At 31.7% G+C, this 26,301-nt stretch overlaps 1 protein-coding gene across 1 annotated transcript in view; it reads right to left on the bottom strand.

The window, feature by feature from the left end:
* The window catches only part of MS3_00008474 (uncharacterized protein), a gene marked incomplete at its 5' end in the record, with an annotated part of 43,417 nt that extends 28,440 nt beyond the window's left edge, over window positions 1-14,977 (bottom strand). The window contains 2 exons of the mRNA XM_035729990.2: window positions 224-245; window positions 14,883-14,977. Of these exons, the coding sequence (XP_035589320.1) occupies window positions 224-245; window positions 14,883-14,977 (117 nt within the window). The remainder of the gene's footprint in view (window positions 1-223; window positions 246-14,882) is intronic.
* Between the last annotated feature and the right edge of the window lie 11,324 nt (window positions 14,978-26,301).

The following is a 26,301-nucleotide window of genomic DNA, read 5'->3' as shown; positions in this document are numbered from 1 at the left end:
GCCAATCATTGTTTCATATCCTACATATTTCAATTCCATTAGTCATGGCTTCTGACTAGATCGGTTGAAAATCTTGAGGTTAGTAACTAATGCGACTTTGGGTCCTTGAGTCTGACTCTCTCTTGGATCATGATTGATCACAACTACAGTCAAGTAATATTCTCCACAAAGCCATCACATACTAATATATCGACACAAAGTAAATGTTTATCATGTAACTTACTTGCATAGGATTATTTTCCAAACTGAAAGAAAAGAAAAACAAAGTAACCGTAATACTTTTGGTAATAAACATTTTTAAAAACCTCTACTTAGAGAAATATGACAAGATAAATATTATAGTGCCGCTCTGTCACATGTGAACTAGTGGACTTAGTTAGCCTATTAAAGTACTTTTTCAACTACCCCCTTCCTTTTTACTCTTTCAAAGAGATATAAGCAAATATGGAGTGATAACACTATTGTAGTTAAAATGTCTGTCAAGCCAGTTAGTAATAAACATTGTAGAATGTCGAATAATTTTGCAACAATTAAAGTTTATCACGCTTTTCAAAAGATGAAAATCCAAGGCACCCAAATAACAACTGTAACAACAATAATATTGATACAATAAATCAAACAATTAAAATTAAAGATCTAAGGACTAAGAGCCCGCTAGGAAACCTGAAGTCCTTCGGTTCATGAGTGAACACTACTGAGGAGTTCTACACTAGGATGGGAAAGATATTCAGTTCCTCCTGGTTTTTAATGGGTGTTTAACTGGAGTTCGATTCATGATGCAAACTATAAAATATAGAATACAATTCAAAAAGACGAGACAAAATAATTTTGAAATTCAAGATTCAGCACACGTCTCCTGTCACAGAGACCGAATATTAACCAGGATTTTTAAGTGTTATTGTGCTCAAACACAAATATAAACACTAACAAAATCAAATTCCATAACAACAGAACATGGCCACCCGTATACAACCACAAACAGGAAAGTTCTACTCACTGCGTTCTTGTGGCAGGGGTATTGTTAACGAGATCAAGGATGAAAACTGAATGTCCGACAATTTAACCGGGTTGGTGCATATGGAGGATCCAACTAGTGTAGTTGAAAAACCAGGTTTCCAACCAATGGTGAACATGGGGTTCAGGATCCTGAGCAAACAAATTGTGTATGAACCAATTGTTGATCATCGGCCACCATGTGCCTACATCTCCACTGTCTTTTGGATCAGATCTTTAGGTCGAAGGCTCCGGGTGTAGGACCCTAAGAGAACCAGCTACTTCAGTCTAGGCACCTGGGCAATATGACAGCCCACACAAAAATCAAGTCACTTTTGTGGTGCATTTGTATTCGGTGCCTCTTTGTACCAATATTTATGCGTTAAAATAAATAAATAAATAAATATAAAATACCACTGACTTGGTTCGGTCATATTTATTCAAAGCTATTTGTTTATGCTAAAGTGATGTATTAAGAAGCACAAGAATATTGGGAAATTGAGCATTTTATCATTTCCTTATATAAACCAATTCTATGGAATGTTAAATTGTTAAATGTAATCCACTTTTCATTATTTTAAATATAAAATTTGTTTTATTTATTTATTTATTGTTACTGTCATTCAGAATTGCTTCATCTTGACCTAATGAAAAACTATTTGATTGATATATATATATATATCTATCTAATTGACAACTTTACTATTATAAAAGGAACTAAATTATCTATGTATATACAGTACACAAGTTCATGTGTTTCGTCTTCACAAACACACACACACAAAAAAAAAAGAGGCGCATACACGCACACGCACAGTAACTAATAAACATGAACCTATTCATATATTTATACAATTCATGGATAAATTATTAAAATTTACCAGAATTACTCAGTTAAATATAAATTTTGTAAAACAAAAAATACTCAGTTTTATAACGTTAGTTCATGTACAATACTGTTACTTAGTTTTATATCCATTAAAACTGTCAATTTTCAATAAACAGTTAATAATTATAGTTATCAACAATACAGGATATTTAAATATGATTTCATTTGACTTTTATTTACTCTCCCCCCTCTTTCTCTCTCTCTCTCTCTTATTCTCTCTATGTAGATATATTCATATATATGTAAACAAGTTTAGTATACTCAGATAATTCATAATCTTTTCTTTGTCCTCGAAAGGTGTGTGTACATTGAAAATGTAATTTACAATAATATACTTCATAATTATTACTTATGTAATCAGAAATTTTAATTTATTATAAAATGTACTGTACTGCACTATACTGTACTGTACTGTATTGTACTACATTGTACTGTATATTTTTGTAACTGTATACATGTATTTCAGTGAAATTAGATGACATTCATAGAAGTATGATGAGAAAATGAACATAAATTTATTTATGTTCATTTTTAAACAACAACAAAAAAAAGATTTTCTCGTTAATAATTGAACTAACTTAGTTTATATTAACAAATTTCAATGTTATATGCATTATCATCATTTGTGTACACACACACGCACACAAACACTAAATATTTACATGTATATATATATATATATATGTGTTTGAGAGTAAGTGAGTGAGTGAGTGATTGAGGGTATACAAATGTCAATAATACTAGTAAAAATTTACTTATATACCCATGAATGTCCACAACAAGATGACAATTTCAAAAATTGTGCTACCCATTTTTTTTCCTGAACATTAAATTTGTGATGGAAACGAAACCGATGGCGACAATAATGTTTACAATGCTTTTGAAATAGTTTTATTTTAGTCATTAAAATGTATATCACACAACAGAAAGATTAAATATGATATAACAACTAACGAGGAGAAACTGTATAAAATTGTAACCAACTGATAGATAAAGTTCCAATGAACCGATATGAAAAGAAGATATGAATTGTCTTATATTGGTATTTCAATTACAATAAAGAAATATAGTTTCTATTTACAAAAACAACAATACGAATAAATAACTAGAATCATATTGGGAATATTAGATATCTAACACAGGTTATGTCATAGATTAACTTATATCAACTAGGAAGTCATCTTTATATAGAAATTCTCATCTTGGATTATTAGGGTCAGTGTTAGGTTATATTTTGTAAACTATTTAACTAGAAATAAGCGATTCGTATTTCTATTATTTGCTAGTTGATATGACGACTTTGAACACAAATATTCGCAACTACATTGTTGACTTTTAGTTAAGAGAAAACACTTGAATTACATTATTGATTTCGATAAAATCATTCAAATCAAAGGGTGTATGTGTGTGTGTGTATGTAAAATAATTTATTATTGTGTTTATATTATGTTTGAATTTTAGAAGTATTCAAAAACTGTTCCAGTGAGAAACTACATATCCCTGATTCTAATTAAAGAGAACTGTTGTAATAAGTGTATTATAACTTTATATTCATTGTAAATCGATATATGAATTGTTTTCTAATGATATCTCTCTTATTATGTATCACAAAAGCGAACAAAATGTGTTCATCGACTTAAACATACACACACAGTTATACCTGTAAAGATAGAGAGAAAGACACAGAAACTGCGAGTAAAAGATTTTGAATCATAGTAACAATAATATTACTAATAATATCTTATGGACTATGAACTGCATAAAATTTATTTTTATAAAATTGTCTCCTTCCCCTTTATCTCTTTCTCTCTCTCTCCCTCTCTCTCTCTCTCTCCTGCACACACTCCCTCTCTCTCACACACACACACACACACGAACAGACACATACATTTTGGTAATGCACATGAAGTTATGCCTTACTGTTAAGATATTTTTAAAAAAAATTTTTTTTAGAAATAACTGTAAAATCAACTATTTTAAACATTTTTACAAAGAAAACATATCAGTTATATTCAATTTTAATGAACGCGTTTTATATTTTTCTCTATGAAATAAGGACTGTAATTATAGAAACGCTACAGAAGAATTGTTTCATACAAAATTCAATGAAACAATTGTGTAACACTATGAGAAATGTTTCCAAAATATATACTTTTTGTTTTAAAAAAAATAGCTGATTTAATGGGGGGTCGATGAAAAAAGCATGATTTTTTAAAAAAAAATGTAAACTAATTGCACAGTTCAATGTTTCAATGGTGTTATGTCAATAATTGTTAAGCAACAAACATTTGGGACTTAACCAAAAAAATATTTTTTTTCTGGTATAATAACTGATAATGAGAGATATTTTTGATCAATCACAGAAAAAAAGTGTTTTAAATTCTATTCTACTGAAGGGCAAAGTAACATGTTTTGCTGTGGTAAACTGAATTAACTGGATTAAGATTGTTTGATATATTCTAATTTCATGTATATGAATTTTTTTGATGTTTTTTCGAAAAATTTCACTTGATAATCAGTTCAGAAAGAGAGGAACAATATATAGTAATAATAGTAGTAGTAGTGATGGTCGTGGTGGTGGTAATAGTACTACTACTACTACCACTACTACTACTACTACTAGTAGTAGTAGTGTGAATAGTAAACAACTAAGTGAGTGTGAATATCTGAAATAATTCAGCAGATTCAGTATTTCAATAAAATGCATATGCTTAATCTAGATATAAGATATTTAATATTATAATCCTTTTAACAATAATATCACTCAAATTAGATTTGATAAATTCATTGTTTTATTATGTCATTAATTCATGATATAATTGTTTGTTGAACAAAGATGTGTGCATAGATGTAAACTTCCTAGGTTGGAATATAACTAATATCAATATGTACGACTAAGCACATATATGTATCGGTCCAAGTTGCTATACCTCATTAGCACAACAAGATGAACACCGGATTCATAGAAGTAGTTAGTTCAATGGTGGTAATATGTAAAAGAAAGATTGCATAGTATAGGAAGAAAGAATTAGAAAGGTATAGAGTAATTTTAATCTCATGGTTTAAGGGAAGACAGCGAATGTGTATACCGACCCCACTGTTATCGATTCTGAGCCATGTCACACAGTCTCCAACCATTGGTTACGACAGTCACGTGGACCCCAACCAAGTAGTCTACATCTACCAACATGGCTCAGACTAGAAATTAGTGAATTCAAGCACTGATGTCACGTTTTGGTTTGGCCGCCCCTAACTTTCTACTAACCATCCTCAACACTAGTCAGTACTGAGCGTCGTGGTGATCGGTGTTCAGGCATACGCAACACATGGCCCAGCCACATTGATTTTTAATGTCTACGTCGCTAATAACTCTACTTGTAGCTGTTCTAGAGTTACTGTCGGTAAAGTAGGAGAGTTGGACATAAGGGTCGGCAACCCCACCCCACTGTTAGAAAAAAAAATTAACGGTCCTGTTGAAAGCTTACATCTCAGATCAAAGTTACAATCATAATATATTTAAATAGATACTATCCAATTAAGAACTGATCAATGTATTACTCATACACATATAAAAATGTACTGTTTTACTAATTGAAGATATCAATTCGCACACAATAGAATCTTGTTTAAACCAAAATACACCCAAATACATACATACAAATATACGCATGTACAGAAGTGCACATTATACCTAAAAATCATTAAAAGAGCCTTTTTTTAGAAGAAAAATTTATCTACCCTAATGATGTCTAAATTGAATATGAGAAGAACTATTTAAAAAGATCACATAACAAAATGAACAAATGATCATAAAAGAAAAGGTGGGGAAAAATCAGAAGGAAGAGATCAAGATCGTGTTTTTTTTTCGGGGGTAAGGGGTGTTTATGTGCAATGGAAAAAAGATAAAACAATAAGAACACGTGTGTAATCATGAAAATGTACAATGGAAACAGAAAAGCGTGTTTGTGTGAGTTCGAGGGTATATATATATATGCATGGATCTGAACTCGTTTCTGGAGACAACATAAAAAAGCAAAACAACCAGAAAGTTATTTTATCGATATTTCAGAGTTGATTATTTATATGATGATGTAATACATGTGAATATTTTTTATATCATGTTTTCATGAATGAAAGTGTGTGTGTGATAAATCTTCCTTAGTAAATGAATCATTTTCTGTTTTAAGATAAAAATGATAATTATGGTAATCTGTTAATAAATTGCCTATCTTTATCAATACAGTGAGTACATCCACTAATCCAGTGGTTCAGTGATAATCGAAAGAGTTACAATCTGATTATTGGTTTAAATGATTGAATAGTATATCTGGATTAAGTTTACATGTTTGGTTGTTTGGAAGTAATCGATAGGAAATCACCTAGCTCAATCTAGTTTTCATGGTAAGTATGATTCGTCATCAAGGTTTATCTCCAATCTTGAGAGAACTAGAACATTCAATTTGAATGGCTCAGTGATAACATTTCGAACCTTAATTCACCAAAAATACATCCTAGGATGTATTAAGGATTTTGAAGTTAGTCTTCATCATGAATTAGTATAAGCTATACTACTTTCTACATAATTATTTACTGAATAGGTGTATTATTATTAGTAAATAATAAGGTCAATTCAACTTGAAAATATGCAACACAACAAAGCACAATTAAGAAACATAAAAACAGTAACTGTTTCGTTTCTCTTTCTCTCTCTGTGTCTTTAATCACAAGATCATAAATGTATATATTATCGAAGTCAAATGTGACAAGTTTTATGATGAAGCCATTTTTTGTTTGTTATTTTAACTTACGTATATATGGACATTCAACAATAATGAGATGTGTCAATTTTCCAGTTTTACTAGTTTCAACGTTTGTCTGTAAATAAGTTCAGTAATGTAATACATAGGTGAAGTACAATATTATAAAATGTATCTGGTATTCGTTAAAAATTTTTGTACTGGATAGTTGATTCATGGCTTAACCAATTATTTAGTTGTTGAACTAATCCTACATTATTATAGTAAAATCTAATAATCAACCAATCAAATTCTAATGTTTAACGAATAAACACGAATACTGGATACCTTGCTCAGTGATTTAAAGAATGGGATATCTCAACGTTTTTGGTCTGATCTCTGGTAAGGTCAGGAATGTACACTGTTGAAAAGTTGCACACTCCTTAAACTGAAGTAATGAGATGATTCAATAGGAAACATTCTTGTTGAAGTCCCACTGATAATAGCATTACAAATATGTTAAAATTTGTAATATCTCGTCAATCTACATAGGGTGCATGTATGACAACAATGATTGATTACAAAATCTTGAATATCAAGAGTGGGATGATTCAAATTATTATTTCTTATTATTCATAAGTTATAAGCAGAGATGGATGGTGTCTAGCAGTGAAATCCAGGACGTACGTTTCGTCCTATTTGGGACTCGTCAGCTGGATGTACCTTCATCCCAAAGTCGATGTCCACTATGGAATTCAGTAGCTAAGTAGATAATACGATAACATTCAGAACGAAGGGTAATATGTTCGAGTCGCAGAAGGTACATCAACTCTGGGATGCAAGTATATCCAGCTAACGAATTCGAAATATGGCGAAAATCGCGTCCTGAATTCCACTGCTATCCACCACCCATCTCTGTTTAGAATGCTTGTGGTTTAGGCTAATATCGAGGCAACCCGCACAGGATGCACATATGTCAATAAGTGATTGATCAATTGTAGTCCTAAACATCACTGGGAATATTCAAACAACCAATACAAAAATGATTCATAACATGAGTTTCCAATTTTTTTCTTTACTTTTCATTTAACATTGATATTTCACTAAAGATTAGTAGTTTACGGTTAGGAGACACAAATCTAATATGTTCATACAACAGTTTACTTGTCATAATTTGTTATTTTATGTGAAAACCTTACCTTTAGTGTGAAATAATCATTAATGTCAAGTAGATAGATATCTTCATATTGTTTATAGGTAATTACTACCATCAATCATTTCCTCCTATTAGATTATGAAACATTCGTTTACACCCTTGTTCAAGCATTCAAGTAATACATCCATTCAAAATTATGGATTAGTAGTCTAATGTCAACACTTCCGCTAGTACGTTATTAATATGATAAGTATTGTGTGAAATAATATGACTCAACAGATCTTTCTTTACATAAAAAAACACAACGATTATTGTGTTAGAAACACACTGAAAAGGATGATTGTAAGGGTTATTTATAGAGATCACTTTTATTTAACAAAAATTTTGATCACACATGGTATTGAAAAGAGGCATTCGGCAACTTTTTCGTTCAATTATGAGACACCTTAGTGATGTTCATTCATTACTTGACCAATGACTAGTTTCAGGCTTGTTAAATCTCACAGTATGAGGTTAACCATTAGTCTACTGCTTTGACAACCAACAGTGAATATTTTTAAACTCAGTTCATTTACGATACAGATCTAAGATGTTTTAATATAATTGCTAACTACTGTTTCATTTATAACAGATCTAAATTAGATCAGTCACGACTAACTAGCGAGCGTTGCTGAAGAGTCCTTTACTTCGGACGAAACGGATATCTAGTAGACCTTGACCTCAAACGCTACCCTAAGATAAATTTGTGACGAATATTACCATCAATTGGAAATGTATTGAATAAATGAAGAATAGATTCCAATGATATATATATTTCTGCAGAAACATATACTGAGATGTTGCGTATTGATATAGTAATAGCTTACTGATTAAAAGCAATTAACTTTTTACAAGTACATCGTTGGTTCGAAGCCACTGGGACAGTAACTTTGGTTCTTACAAATAAACCAGTGTGACACAAATTCAACTACATCTAACAAAATGAGTTACATTTGATTTCTCATTATCATCATAATCAACTAAGAATTTAGGAATTTCTAGCAACCAATATGGATATTAAATTCACTTGGTATTGTTTAGTTGAATCTTTCCATTGTTATTTAGGACTGTAGTTGATCAGTCTCTTATTAGGATGATTACATACTGTGCATATTGCCTCGATATTACTTTAATTCACAAGCATTATAAGCAAATATGGTTAGTGGCAAAGAATGGAATCCAGAACGCGCGTTTCGTCTTATATGGAACTCGTCAGCTGGATGCACCTACATCTCAGAGAATATTAATCCGTAATTTTGTACCAATGCTAATATGTTAATTGATAAATTATACTAATTTGTCAATATTGAAACCCTTGTTTATCGACAAATTTATCATATTTACAGTCAATTCATCAGATGTATAAAATGTATGATACTTATGCTAAAAGAAATAAGTCGCTTAAAAAAACTTTTGCAGAAGTAAAAAATGTATCGATAATATATCTGACCTACTGAATAAATTAACTAAGATAAAAACAAAAGTCGAATATTAATGAGATTAGCTAACAGAGAGTTTTGGTTAGTTAATATCTATATATACAAATCTAGATATATCTTTTTATGGGATCGATATCTAGAGAGTTCTTACTAAAAGCATTATTTATTTACTTTTCTTTAAATCATACTCTCAACGTGAAATCTAGTGGAGTCTACTGGTTACATCTGTATGGATGTGATTATATAAATGAATGTTGAAACAAGACAATTTCATAGTATTTGTTGACTATCATTTATCTACTAGCTGAATTTCACTGTTTGTAGAATGATAGATTAGTTATTTTTTCTCTGATTGATCATTAAATGATTACCAGGTTTAACGATTTAGTGTCGTGTTACATATATCAGTCAAAAATCATCGAGGTAGAGGCTGATATGGGTGTATGTTGTCATACCAAAATAATACAAGATGAAGTTGACATGGTGAATAACAAAAAAGATTGAAATGAGTTAGTAGCGATAGCAATAAGAATAAACATTAGTAATATCCTTTAAGACAGTTTGTAAAATATGTATGAGGGAATAATGAAATCTAATTCGAAGGGAGATTTTAGAGAGAATGAATCAGGGCCATATGTAACTATTTATGAGTTATGTCACTTAAAGTCCGCAACCGTTAAATCCCAAATATTTCCTTGATCGTAACCGGGTAGCCTGAATCTGTGTACACAACAGAGACTAACATTTAATAATTTATAAAACTGAGACCCCATCTTTGATCCACTGCTTTATCTTCAATAGATGCTCCGAAGACACTTTTAATCAAAGATCTATTACCATCACATGCCTTTCTTCTCTCAAAGACAACGATAAAGTAATGCAGGGAGAACTGTTGAATCATATAAACGCCTTTTTTTTAAAGACGGATATGTCACGCTGCAAGTGACGTTAGGTGGAAAAGCTAACTGAGCTTTCTGAATTCATGTCATGATTTCTTTGCAAACAAAGGTACTAAGAGTGGTGGGATATACATTAACAGGAAGATGCACAATTCAAACACTCTAGAATTGTCGCGCAAAACGATCGAAATACTCAGCACTGAGTAAGCATCCCCATTAAATAGGAATATATCTACGTATTTTGAACTTGAAAGCAAATCTCCTGGCAAAAATCAACTCATTGAACGGTTAGACTGATTACCTGTAGCAATAGATAAACATGTACTAATTTCAATTTCTATATAATGAATAGATTCATTCCTAAGTAACGCTCATCACATACTAACCATTCAATTGAACAACGTTTGAAAAACCGAAAAAATCCATAAATATTTTTTGATCTACTCATGGACTAATCAAGTTACAAATCGTATGTAAACTATTTCACAAAAAAGTAACCATTAATGATAAGAAACATTCGTTTCTACTATTTTTCAGTCTTTCATTTATATTCATTGGTATAACAAACAGCGACTTGAAGTAAATAAACCATTCAGTATAGTTTAGGTTTCGATGGTTGTATAATAACTATGATCACGTCCATGTGAATACCGCTTTTATTAAGTCACTGATAGCCCCCATATACAGCCGAGAGTGGATAAAGTCCGCTCTCCCCCACCAAATGCTCTCACATAGTCACGTGCATAAAACCACTAACAGGGAAGTCCTACTCAATGCCCTCGCGCACCAGTGATGTTGTTTACGAAATTGAGAGGACGAAAACTGAATGTCCGGCACTTTAACTAACTTGATGGACATGGAGAGTCCACCTAAGGGAGTTGGAAAGCCCTGATTTCAAGCCAATGGTGCACATGAGATCCATGATCCTGAAGGAACAAATGGCGTATGAACCTATCATTGGTCACCTGCTACCATGTGACTACATCTCCTGACGTCGCTCCACTACATTGTAGATGGACCTTTAGACCGAAGGCTCGTGGTATGGCCTCCTAAGAAATTCACCTGCTTCGGTTTAAACACTCGAACAGTATCCCAGCCCTCACACAAATCGGATGATCTATGTGGCGCATATCTATTTGATGCCTCCTTGTGCCAATATTTGTTTAAATAATAAATCACTGATTGTACCGATAGAATAAAACTGACTTAATATTTTTTCATTATGAGGCAAGTTATTTTTGCTAATAAAAATGCCAATAACATATTCCATGTATTTTTAGTAATGAATAAGGGATATAAAAAAAACAATACTTAATTTTGTAATTTCAATGGTTAAGATCATGAGTCAGTTGAAGCTAGATCACCACGGAAAACCTGGAAGCACTGGACGGCCGTTTCATCCTATTGTGGGACTCCTCAGCAGTGCGCATCCACGACCTCGCCCCCTGCGAGATTCGAACCCAGGACCTACTGGTTTCGCGCCCGGGCACTTAACCACTAGACCACTGAGATGGCCGTTATCCAACGGTGTTAATGTCTAACTTCAACTAATCCACGAAATTGAGCGACACATTCACCATTGTCTTCAGTGAGTTACTATCTCACAACAGACCTGGTTGAACTCCACTGGTCACTACTTCTCACTAGAACTCCAGGATATACCTCGTGAAGCCAGTCACTAGTGAGCATATTTTTGATTAATATCAGATGGGTTTTTGTGGAGATTGTAGTAATTTCAATAGTTAAGATCATGAGTCAGTTAAATATAAAAGATCACTCTGTCTTATGCACAAGTGAGAACAAGAGAAATCATCATTCTATTGACTAATTGAATGAATACATAAACAGGAATTTTATAATTTCTTCATGTATCACAGTGGTTTGGTTGTTGTTGGTATAATTCCCAGTACCATCTATTCAATCTTTTAATCAATGAATCAATGTATAGTCATTAGAATAAAAAATCTTGGTGAAAAAAAACTTTTTTCCATATAAATTCTGAAGTAAACAATTAAACTTGTTATAACATGCTGATCTGTTAAATCTAATGTATATTAGTATGAGTAGTTTTGGTAAAAGAAATGAGTAAATATTTAATTATCAGTGAGCGTGTGTGAGAGAGAGAGTGTGTGTGTGTGTGTAGTTTTTTTGTTTCTTGGAGAATAATCATGATCAATATGTTCAACATTTTCCCTTTAAAGTTTATTTCAGTCATTTCTTTCTCTTTTGATTTATTTAGGCTACTGAATATATTCATTGTATGTGAAAATTATATTTGAAATATTCTCAACGATTGAAATTTAACTCATTCCAACGTTTCGTCCAGCTAACTTGTCTGGACTTCTTCAGGGTAATAATCAAAATCAAAATTATATTCATAATGGTTTACTATGAATATGTTCAATATTAGTTTAACTCAAACTTATATTCAACTAAACTCTAATCATTTATCGAAGGATACAATATTGCCAATAGGGGACATTAAAAAATATTATTGAAATTTAATAAGGCAGTAACTATTAAATTGCTAAAAAGTTTTACATTCAACTAATAGGCCTTATGTTCTAACTTTTATTTCGTTCTACCTCAGAACTACGGAAAAGTGAACAAAGCTGAGACTAATTGTCATTGATATAGAATTTTAGTTCAGGTGCTAATAGGATTTTTTAGGGGGAGGGTGCGATGTACTCCCATTTAAATGATTGTTGGATATAAGTCGAACGAGTTCAGTTTCATCAGTCAATTTTTGCTATCTCTTTGTAATGCACTAGTTATAAATTTTTTTAAAAAATACTTGTAGATTTCTTGATTATATGAGGCATCGTATACTTCTAGGTATTTAGAGTTTGTACTACAAATTATATACACGTTATTATTAGACGGACGTTTCCAGTATGGTATTAGCTATCTCAGACAGTTGACAAATCTAACAGTGTACTATACAAGGCGGCCTGCTTGAATATCTGAGCTACCTGTTTCTGCCATTTAGATATTACATCATGTTATCTGTTTTCTTGTTTGTTTTAACAGATCATTATGCCTATTAATCGCATAACCTATTCAGGTGTGAAAAGTTTACGACCTTTCGCTGTACAAGTTACAAAAGAGCCCAATCAGAGACATCGTGGTTGCTGACAGTTGACATCGAAAAGGCATACACATTAATCAGATGTCTATTCCTGAACAGCTAACATTTAACTGGCGACCACTCAATATTTATCGCAAAGGTCGATTTGCTATATTGTACCAAAAATAGAATATTGAATAAAGCCACTAATAGTAATAATGATAAAATAATAATGATGTTTATATTTTTACAGTTTCTCATAATTATAAGGTTCAACTTATGAATAACTGAGGTATTCTGATTGATCCCAATTGAAAAATAATATATTATTCAAATCAATTATATAAAATGATTTTAAACTATAGAACCTTAATTGAAATCAAATTAGCTTAATGAACTTTGTTTTTTTCTTCAAAGAATATATAACATATTTATTCAGTATTCATAGGTTCAATATTTGAAATAGTAGCTAAGGTTTACAACCATGATCAATTAGTATTCACTTGGTATTGTTTGGCTTGTATCTTCCCATTGAGGTTTAAGACTGCAATTGATCAGTCTGTTAATGGCGTATGTGCATACTGTGCGTATGCCTCGATATTACCTTAATTCACAAGGTATTTGTAAGCAATGATGGATAGTGGTTAGCAATTAGATTTATATTATCAATTATACTAGGTAGTGATTCTAATTATTAAAACACGAATTTCAGCGAAGGGATCTCTTTTCAACGAATTTATTATCAAGCTGTACAATCGTATATATATGAAAATTTTGTTTTTGTAAAAGTACTAATTCCGTGAGGAAATGTGAACACAGTTAATATTATTATTATTATTATTATTATCAAAGTCCATAGTTTGGAATCATTTACATAAAACTGTATTGTACAAGAAATAATGTAAAAACGTTCTATAGTTAATGAGTTGTGGGAGAATGTAGTATCTATTATATATTTGTACCATGGTTATTATTTTCACATGACATCATAATGGCATTATGAAATTATGGAGACAAATACCAGAGTGATAAAAGTAATAACAGGCATAGTATCAAACATGATAATAAGTTGAAAGAGGAATTCATGGAATAAAACGTCTAAAATGATTTTAAAAATTAAAGTCTAAGGAAAGACAAAGGTATGATTGTATTTGGGCTGTTGTAATCGATTGTGACCCAACTCATCTAACATCTCTAGCAATTGATTACGATAAATAGTCTAATCCAGATCGTCTAGTTTACACCAACCTAGATAATTCAGTTCAACAAGTAATGACAATGTTGGACATCATGTATTGTGAACAACTATATACTAGGATACAATTATATCCATTTCACGAGTCCCAAATAACATGAAATTGGCTTTTTCGATGTACCTACTATGTTCAATTTAACTATATGAATGATTTATGAGCTGTTTTTTTGCATTATAGACTGTCACCAACTGGAGTAGTATAATAAACCAAAAACCATTATTCTTGGGTAGTTTGACATTCTTCAACTATGTACAATCACAATTTCAGTCACTCAAATTCTCTTACTATAGCTTCAACAGCCTTTTCATCATAAGAACTACACTATTCAACCGAACTTAACAGTTATATGTTTTAAAAGAAAAAAATGACAATTACTTTTTAAAAAATACATAAAATACACTAACTCACTTGATATTTGTTCCATGATGATGTATTGAAGTTGTTGTGTAATCATGTCCACAAGTTATTGTCTCCATGATACAATCACGTCTTTTATCAGTCATTAAAACAAGTGTAATAGTGTAATAAGTCAATTACTTATAGTATCAACAAGATTATTATACGTAATAATGATTATGATAATAATGTTTGTTCTGTTGAGATCCACACACACAGAATTAATACATTAATAAACAAGATGTAGAAGAGATTTTATTGAATGTTAATTCAAATGTGGTATGATTGAAACCAGAACTCTTTTGATCAGAAATGTTTATATATATACATATATTACAATGAATAAATGAATACAATGTCTGGTTGGTTAGCTTTTAATGAAACGAAAATTTCTATCTAAAGCAGTTTTATTGATAGATAAATACACAAACAATTACACACACACACACAACATACTAACATACATACACCATTTGATCTTAAGAAATAAATGGAATGATTATTATGATTATTTGTTGCCTATAAACATCTATGTTACTTTTGTGCGTTAGTTATTATTTTGGTTTGTGTATCTATCTATCTATCTATCTATCTATCCATATATGTATATTTGAATTTGCTTATGGGGGCGGTTAGTAGGATTGAATATAATATAGTTTTAAAATTCTCAAGTTGGATTGGTTTTTCTGATTTTTAAGATAATTGTGCTTAAAATGTGCTAACAACAAATAACAACTTTTTATAAATATATATGAACTGGATTGTACAGGCAATATATATTTTATCCAATTTATGATCGTCTGTTTGTCTCTTAGATAACGAGTCTGAATTATATATGTGTATTCATCTATTTACTATTCATGTGTGCTTCTGTGTATAGCATGCATGTATGTGCGTGTGTGTGTGTATATATATTTCAAATCAAGGAAATATACATAATGGAACTAATTTGAATACCCTAGGATCATATCATCTCATATACAACACATACATACACACTTAATATTTCATTTCAATTTATTACCATTAATATTAGTTACCAAATCAAAAAGAAGCTTTATCATTAATTTTTACTTACGAAGGGGTTTTTATTGTTAATAGATTAATGAGAGGAAATGTTATTTCATACTTCTTTTTTTTAACCAATCATTGAATTGTATTTAAAAAAGAAGGGAGAAAGTGAGAAAATTTTACATTTCTAATGAAATGAAAATCTTATGTTGTTATCTTATTAATGTGACACAATATTAGAATGTATGGATAGAATATGGTTAATTTCATAATCATAGTAGTATAGAAAGAAAATCGATAAAATTATGATATTTTACATTCAGTATGATTCTATAGTGAAGTTTAATCCTGTTAAATGGTGGTGATGATGATGATAATGATAATGAAAAGTAATCAGAAAAAACTGTGAATTTGTCAATTGGATTACTAAAAGTATTATCGTTAAGCAAAAACGATGAACGTATCGACATATATAGGTGAAGTATGTTAGGCAGAGATGAATGGTGACTAGCTATGGAATTCAGGACGGGCATACAATCCCAGATTTAGACCTGTCAGCTGGATGTACCATCATTTCAGAGCTCATGTTCACTCCAGTATTCGTACCCAGTACCATATGCTTCAAATGTCTATGTTATCCAATTAGCCACTAGTTCATGCGGTTGGGAGAATATTAATTCATTTTTGCATTGACCGTTTGAATTTTCCTATTGACGTTTAGGACTGCAATTGAACAGTCTCGATATTTCTAGTAACTCACAAGCATTATAAACAGAGATGAACGGTAGCTATCAGCGAGACCCAGGATGCGCGTTTTGTTCGGTTTAGTAATTACTGACAATATTGAGTCAGTTCGTGCAGGATTCACACATCAATTGCAGTCTTGAACATTAACGGGAAGATTCGACACAATGATTACAAAAATAAATTAAAATGGACGAAGTATTTGTTACAAGAACGATGATAATCTTCAGAAAAATGTGTAGAACTGACAATTCTTAGGGACCACACTCGGAGCATTTGACCTACAAGACAGTCACATGGTAGCCGGTGACCAAAAACTGGTTCATACTCCACTTGTTCCCTTAGGATACTGGAGCCCATGTGCACCACTGATTTGGATTCATGTTTTTCCAACTACCCTAGGTGGATCTTCCATATCCACCAAACCGGTTAAAGCGCCAGACATTCGATTTTCGTAAACAACACCCTTGGTGCGAGAAGGCAGTGAGTAGGGCTTCCCTAGTAGTGGCTGTATACACGTGGCCATGTGAGAACATTTCGAGAGGGAGAGTCGATTATCCCCACCCTCGGCCGTACCATGGCATTTGTGGGCGCCACAAACTGTACTGAGACGTAACAACAGTACGTTGTTTTCCTCAGGCAACCAGTATCCGCATTTATGTTTCTTTCTAAACAAATGTGTAAATTAAAAATAGTCAACTATAAAAAGACCACACTGCACTTATTGTCCCTTGCTATGAGGCCTAAAATGTACAGTCAACATGTCAAAAGCTGTTCATAAAAAGCAGTATTTGACCGGTCTGAAGCAGTTGTGGTAACACTCTCAAGACACTGAAAATACTACTAAAAGAATTTTCCTTTCATGAACCGTACTAAGTAATATCTTTCCAATTTGTAAACAACCAAAATGTCACAAATTTAAACATACCTCTGACAGAACTCGGACTCATCATTCGTATATTCCATATTTTTGCTTTATTTCTAAATATATCTTCTGTTTTTATTCTCAATCCCTGTCCTCTTATATCAACTATTTCCACGTGTGTCACCTGTGTTAACAATATGATTTCATGAAATGTCATTTCAGATTTATTTAAACAGAATTGATGAATTCACGTCGGAGGTTTTATTATTTGAACCCTATCCTAAGTCAGGAAACAAAGATCTCTGACTTGCTGGCGTAGGTAATTGGTTATTTCTAAACGTAGAGCAAGCACTTGAAAGGATTCCTGTAGACGATCGCCTATGATCATTTCAAGTAAACGATATGGTGAAGGACTCAGTAAGGCGAACAAGAAAACCGTCGCCTCTTATTTTTCCGCATACGTCTACCATTGAGGGCAGCTAGGGTCGATTAAAAGGTAGGTTTTACAATGAGCTTTCTAACCTCCTTAAGAAAGAAAGGTTCCTAGACATCCTAATTCAGATTAAAGTTATCAATAGTTATCTCTTTTTGTTATGCTCTAGATGTAAAAAGAGATACTGTCTAGTTTAATGACCAATATAACGAATGAACTAAATAGACTACACCACCCTCGAAAATTATTGGAAAAGTTTCGCACCTTCTGGATTTGTCGAAGAGGTTCGTTACAGTTAGATGCTTAACAGATCATAAACTAAAATCTTACCACGACGAAGCTTGAGTTGATTTTCAAATAACTACAACTGTATCAATAACGTCTGTTAGCAACGTAAACCAAAATGTTGTGCAAAATTAGTGGATTTAGGAATCTCCAGTGAACTGATTGATCCACAGGAGCTCATTCTGGAACGTTCGAAGGATCAAGGAGAGCAATAACTATTCAAGCATAGAGTCAAAGCATTTGCTTAAATATCGTAAGCACGTGTGGAAAACAAATTTAAAAATATGTAAGATGAAGTGCTGATAAGTAGCACTAAGCAAATATCAAGAACTTTAAACAAAATGTTAGCTGTTAGAGCAACAAAAGACTGAACTGTGATCCATTTTTAATTCAGAAGATTAGATTGTTGGACAGAATCTTTTAGGAAACAATTTAACTCATCATCAGTTGCCCGTTATTTCTAAACAAGCAGCAGAAAACCTAAATATTCCTTTCAACTCTTATTAATGTTTAGAAGGCTGTGTGTAACTTGATGGGAGGGAGGACAATATGATTTGATGCGTTAACTCTGAAAACCTTTAAAGTTGGTAGATTAATCTTAATAGTCAATTTGTCTGGGATACCAGCTAGATTTAGGCAAACACGCTTAATCCCGTGCGACTAGTCTCGATTGTTGATCGCTCCAATTAAGAAAAAGGGCAGATATCCTCTTGTGATAACCACAGGGGAATTAATTTGACCAATATAGTGTCTTTACTCAACCGACCCTTATCTGGTACATGGGAAATATCAGAGCCAGTTTTAAGTTAGACCTAAACGTGGACATATTAATCAAATGTTCTCTCTTCATCAGGTTCTAGAATATAGACATACATACAGATGTCTGACTATAGTTATATTTGTTGATTTGAAGGCACCAGTGGACTCTGTCGACCAAAAGGTTTTTTGCCAGGGCTTTTCATCGAAAGGCATATCGAAGAAGTACACAAACCATGTGAAATATATTTATGATTGCTGCTTATGATGAAGAGTCATCGGTGTTCTTATCTACAAACAGTACCATTAAGGGCGGTTAACTATACCTACCCGTACTTATTTTCTCTATAGATGTCTTCCTACAAATCACATTATCTGAATATTAGTATTCTGAGACTAATCTACTTTCTATAAACTCACTCACTGATGAGAAGTAGGCAAATGATATAGTCCCATTAGGGAAATAAAATGATGAGATTATAGTTCTACAAACACCTTGAGTAACATTATCAACATATTTCAATGGTATTTCTTTCTCTTTAAATCCAGAATATTTCTTCAGGACTGATATATATCATCATCTAGACTGACAACAGAAAATGAGGCAGCTAAGCGAAGTAACCACTTTAATTATCTCAGAATTCTTATCAATCATGGTGTGTTTTTGCTTTACAAAATCGTGTCACAAATTTAGAAACCTCACTAAATTTTTACCAAGTTATGGCACATATCGACTTTAATTGTTTTCTTTCATTTCAAAAAATATCCTAACAATAAATCAGAACCATTCACTGAATTAATCTCTTGTTTGAATGTCTAAATAGGTAAATCCCATTTACGGATAATTAACAATTTTTCCACGTATAATGACTATGATATGGAGAAGAATCATTAATTAAATTTTATAATAATAATAATATCCTAGATGGAATTGTTCTGCAATGAATTCAACCTACAAATCGGACAAATCGGTACGCCCCCCGTCTAATTAAAACTATAAAGGTAACGTTGTTAATGAATTATTACAACATGCTCCCGATTTCTCATGATAAATTGTGTTTGGTGGAATTTAGGCATGTCATGAATGAAATTTTCGTCACTGTTGTCTTCGAATAGTCATTTCACTCTATAGCAAACTGACTGAACTTAAGACTGTACCATTGCACAACTACTTATTGGTTTTAATAGGTAAACGTACACCGAGATACTTGAACAGTATGGATTTAATCCGTAGAGATATCATGCGTGTTCACTCCAGAGGAGTCCCATACTAGGTTGAAATAGCTAACTTTGGTTTTCAAATAAAATTAGTTTGTGATCAATACTACCCACAAATAATAATAACTTTGTTTTGTGTTCTTGTTTGTCCATAAAAATGTTGTGTAAAAAATCCACTGATTTTCAAACAATATAACTTTTCTAGCGATAAAACTGAAACAGAACCATTGCCAATTATTACTAATGTAAGCTCCTGAAATATATGAGTCGTTTTGTGAATCACTAATGTAGGAAGGCTATGTGGATGATGGCAAGTCTACTAATGTTGAACGGGTATAGTGTGATCTTTCATCTTACAACAAAATTACACTTTCCAGTTAATACATAGTCTGGCTTATTTTATAGTAATGACCAAGTGAGTTGTCCTTCTTCGTTAACTAGCTAGAATAACTGATGCTACCTGGAATTTCAGTAAACATTGATAAGAACAATAGTTCTTCAATTTTTCTACAGTACATTTCAATCTTTTCCTTTTTTTACATTAAAGTTAATCATCTGATATTGACAAAGACAAAGTGTAAGACCAAGTAAAACAGACTCTTGTTCTATACATACTAAGATTTCAAAATTTTCAAAACACTCAACAACAAAAAAAGAAACTGCTAGCCGCCATCCATCTTTGCTTATAAAAGCTTGTGAATTATGGCAATATCGAGGCATACACACAGTATGCATATATGCCAATAACAAACTGATCAATTGCAGTCTTAAACCTCAATGGGAAGATACAAGCAAAGCAATACCAAGTGAAGTAGTAGTAGTAGTAGTAGTAGTAGTAGTAGTAGTAGTAGTAGTAGTAGTAGTAGTATACCTTAACATCTTATCATCATTCAATATTTAAATATTACCATAATTCTCTCTATCAAACATTTAACTAATTTGTATCAGTTTTTGCAAATTCTAGTTTTAATGAAGATATTGCTAATTATTGTAAACAAATATATCATTCATTATTAGTAGAATTTCTTCATGTATATAGATATATATCTGTATATTTCATCAATTTTACCAATGTCTCTGTGTCGAATGTATTTGTTTTCTTGTTCGTGTACTTGTGTGTGTGTGTGTGAATGCATGCATGTGAACGTATAGACATCCGCTAATGAACCGGATATAACTCTTTTATCATTGTACAATTATAACAAAATTAAATTGTATACAAATAGTTTATAGTAATAATCGTAATAGTCATAATAGTATTGATAGTAGTATTAGTACTAGTGGTAACAGCAAAACTGTATGTTTATATACATGTATAATATATACATAAATACATATATGTAAGATTCTTGAATGTTATAATGTAGGCAGGTGCTTTATATACAGTGATTGTCATTATTATTACTATTATTATTATTATTATTCATACCACCGAGATGAAATATTTCATTCACTGTCGATCTTGTAAACAAGCTTGGCTTAGGTGTATAGTGAAAATAGAAAAACAGGTGAAGTTTAAATGATAGTGTAAACACACAAACCGACATACATACAGAGTGTGTGTGTGTCGGTGATAGAGAGTCAATCATATAAGCACACAAATTATAATAAACATTAATCAGTGACAACTATAAAGTCCTGGAAGAGGTGGTGATAAAAAGAAGACAACACTAATTATAACATTGAACAATCACTATATTAACGACTGTCAAAATCACTGCTCCATTAAAGTTATCATCAACATGAATACCATCAGCATAACAACAACGGTGCCAACAAGAAGGAAGGAACAAAGAGTACATTTATTTCATGAACTAATTAAGATAGAAACTATCTATCTATATATACATAGTTCATTCGATTTTGTTTATTTAATTCTTATCAACACAAAACATTAAATTTCATGTATACATTCATCAATGTTTACATTACAATGTTAATGTGAATTTTCAAATATAAAGATTAATTTTAATTGAAAAAAAATAATAATTCGAAGCAAAATTTTAATTATTGTTTACTAATTTAGTCACGGTGATTATTGTTATCATGGTGTATATAACTTCAACTTTATTTAAATACTTAGATATATATGTATAACTTCACTGGGGATCGAACCCAAAGTCATGTTCTGAACATCCAAAATGGATAGTTGGACATTCATGAGAAGTATCATACTATGATGAAATAGTTGTCTAGTGCTTTTTGATTCTCAGTGGATAATTGAAGTAAATTCGATTCATAATGTAAATTATGAAATTCCACCATTTCTTTAGAACCTTTATGCAGAAAAAGAACAAATATTAAGGTTTTTACTAATTGAATTCATGAATCGATATAAGCTAGACTACCATTGAAAACCTGGAAGCACAGGACGGCCGTTTCGTCCTAATATCGTGGGTTGATTGAAGTTAGATATTAACACCGTTGGATGCCGGCTCAGTGGTCTAACGTTTAAGCGTTCGCGAGTGAGACCAATTGTCCTGCATTCGACTCTCTGGTGAGAGATCGTGGATGCACACTACTGAAGAGCCCCATACTAAGACGAAACGGCTGTACAGTATTTTCAGGTTTTCAGTGGTGGTCTAGCTCAAGAATTCAACTATTAAAATCACTACAATCTCCACAACGCCCATTCTAATAAAATATTAAGGTATCGTGGAAGTTTTCCCATTTAATAAATATCATTATGAGAAATGAAACTTTTCAGTGAGTAGTGATGAAATTGCTTATTATCAGGTCGATTAATGTTGACTGAACTTTGTCAATCAATTTTCAGTAGGACTACCAGTTGAAGTGACGTGACATATTGTATATAATATGAAATGCTGGATTATTAGAGGTTGTAACAGTTTACATCTAGAGCGAAAGTACTTTGTATGTTTGTGAGGTGGCAACAGTGAAGGATAACATGTAAAGAGAAAAAACAGAAGAACGAGAAGAGCTATGAGATATCGACTTACTGTATACACGTATAGTACATTTACTTATGATAATGAAAATAACTATGATAGCAGTTAGCAATAACAAGTGTGGGATGAAAAATATTCGACATGCAATTCATCCTATTTTGAATCTGCCAACCTACATATAACTTTTATTCACTGTTCATATTCACACTGAAATTTAAACAAAGTGTTCATTATCTTAATACTAACTCAGCAATACAGGAGCGCTAAATGTGATGAAAAATGCATGCGTTTATACTCTACTGCTAGCTACAGCCTAATTTTACGAGGAATTTATAATTGAATGACAACATCAAGGCAGTTCTTACAAGATGACCATATCCCATTATAGATTGATCAACAGGCAGGCTTTGACAACGATGAAGGAGATAGAAAAAATAGAACTTTGTGGATAACTTCATTCAGTCAAATTTGAAATAATTTAAGCATTGTTATTAGTTCGAACTGTTGACTAAAATTAGAACGAGTAATGATTATGAATATTCTTGAAGTGGATAAAACATCCTGAAATTGTATTAATATTGTACTGGATAAGATGTGATTGCATAATATTGAAGAAGGTATTTTTGAATTAGAATTTCTATCGATTAATTTCAATTTTTACACAAAACAGTATCAGTAGGGGTTTTGTGGATATTATAGTAATTTCAATAGTTGAGATCACTAGTTAAATGAAGCTAGACCATCATGGAAAACCACTGATTTCAGGTTTTCTATGGTGGTCTACCTTCAATTGACTCATGATCTCAACTATTGAAGTTACATAAAACAATGTCTTATTTCGATAAGAAAAAATCGATTTCGTTTATTATAAACAATTGATAGATTCTTTAACAACATCAGTCCTTCAAATTAGTTGATTGGCAACTGAATCAAGTCAGTCATATACTAATCGCGTTACTTTTTTCTTAAGACCTAAGTACACATATTTAAACAGAATGATGATCTAGTTTAGTTATCAATGAAAACTACCATACATTTTCTAACTGTAACCGTATCATAGATTCTCGTTTCTGAGTAAAACTTGAACGATTCCAATATTTTTTTAAAAACAAAAACTACTCTAAAAATCTCCTTTCTTCATCTAAGTTGATATTATTTATTTTTATTTATTTGACCACATGAATATTGGTAAAAAGGGGCACCAGATATATATTCGAATGAGAATATGAAGAGATATAGTACGTAAAGTGTGTATAAAAAAAGGGATAACAATAACGAACAGAAATTAGCGTATGATGGTGAAATAGTAATAATAATGTGAGAAGCAGATGAATTAGTAAAAGTACAACCAAAACGAATTCTTTCAGTTAGATAAGTTACATCTACTTTTTTAGGAATTAAAATATAGTTCCATCAGGATCCCCATTGACTTCTATTCTGAGCCATATCTGATAACATCTCTAGCCACTGTGTTGCACCATCTCCAGGACTTCAACTAGAAAGTTGTGATAGACCAACGGAAGCCAGACCTGCACAGTTTTTTTTTCATACCACAACAATCATGTTATACATTGACCACCTCTCCACTTTTTCCAACCAGTCCCAAAATCGGCAAATAATGTATGACATAAAATTCTCTGGGACAACATTCGTAGAATTGAAATCTAAAGTATCATATTTTTACAACATCTTGACTAATTCATGAAACTTACTGTCTTCATTATCATAACTAATAATGACTAACTCAAACTAGATAAGATTAGAGTTTTTTTCTTTTCCTTTTCTTAGATTGTTTTTTTCTGCTTTTATCAATCAATCATACATAAGACGAAACTTGTCAATGTTTCTTTTTTGGTTCCTTCGTTCGTTTGTTTGTTTGTTCTCTTGTTTGTTTAAAAAATAATAAGTAATTTATTCTATTTACACTTCACGTGCTATCTTATACATGTGAAGTCACTATTCAATAGCTTATCATTTTATACTATTACCGTTAAATTTACCCATTGACATATAGGATTCACATTTACACGTGAAATTGCATAATTCAATTCATGATTACGATAAACATTCCATATGTTTAGTTGATATTGAAATTTCTAGATTATACTTCTTAATATTACTTGTATGCGTTCTCCCTCTTTCTTTCTTTCTTTCTTTGTTTCTTTCTTTCTCCATCTCCCTCTCTCTTTCTCTTGATTACTGTTTAATTAATTACGTCATATAGAAAGACAGAGGATACTGAATAACTCAAGTTATCATTGAGTTAATTCATTAGAGAAAAGAAAAACGATGTTTAAAAAAAAGAGAAAAAAAGTCATTGGTAAATGATAAGAACAATCAATGATGACATATTCAAGACATTGTTTTCTTACATATTGAATAAATTGAATTTTTGTCACGTTTTTTTTAAAAATCAGAGATTGTCAGTAGTGAATAATATCATACGTTATATCTATCTATTCAAAATGATTAGGTTAGGTTCATATTATTATTATTGGTAGTATTAGTAGTAGTGCAACAACCTACTATGAGAGAGAACAAACCAAATCTTACCAGAGGAAGAAATCAGGAAGAAGCACTGGAAGTAGATGAGACACACGTTGAGTAAAACATCCAACTGACTCACAAGGCAAGCCCTCACATGGGATCCTGAAGGCCAAAGGAGGAGAGGAAGACCAAAGAACACATTACGTCGAGAAATGGAGACAGATATGAGAAAAATGAACAAAAATAGGATAGAACTGGAAACGAAGGCTCAGGACAGAGTGTGTTGCAGAATGCTGGTCGGTGGATTATGCTCCATTGGGAGTAACAGGAGTAAGTAAGTAAGTAAGTAAGTAAGTAAGTAAGTAAGTAAGTAGTAGTAGTAGTATTGGAAGTGTGATATTTGCTCAATATTTTTCTGGATAGTTTTAAAAAGAAACATGCCACTTTTTTATAACGTATATACTAATATGCAAACTTTAAGCGACAATACATGGTTGAGAACTTTTTTTGTGGAAAGGAAAGGCTCGAATAACATTGACAGAGTTCATACATTTAAGAAAACGAACAAAAGAAAATCTTGTTAAATAATTGTTATTTATAGATGTACATATTCAATTATTGATCTTTTTTTTACTTTTTAACCTGATTCTTATTTATAAATGTTATCATTAACATATGAAGTAGTGATGATCGTTTTTAGCTGATTGGTAGTTGTCAACCATA

The sequence above is a fragment of the Schistosoma haematobium genome, chromosome 6 (genome assembly GCF_000699445.3).
Source record: "Schistosoma haematobium chromosome 6, whole genome shotgun sequence".
In the NCBI taxonomy this organism is placed as follows: Eukaryota; Metazoa; Platyhelminthes; class Trematoda; order Strigeidida; family Schistosomatidae; genus Schistosoma; species Schistosoma haematobium.
This window is presented reverse-complemented; position numbering and strand designations above follow the sequence as displayed.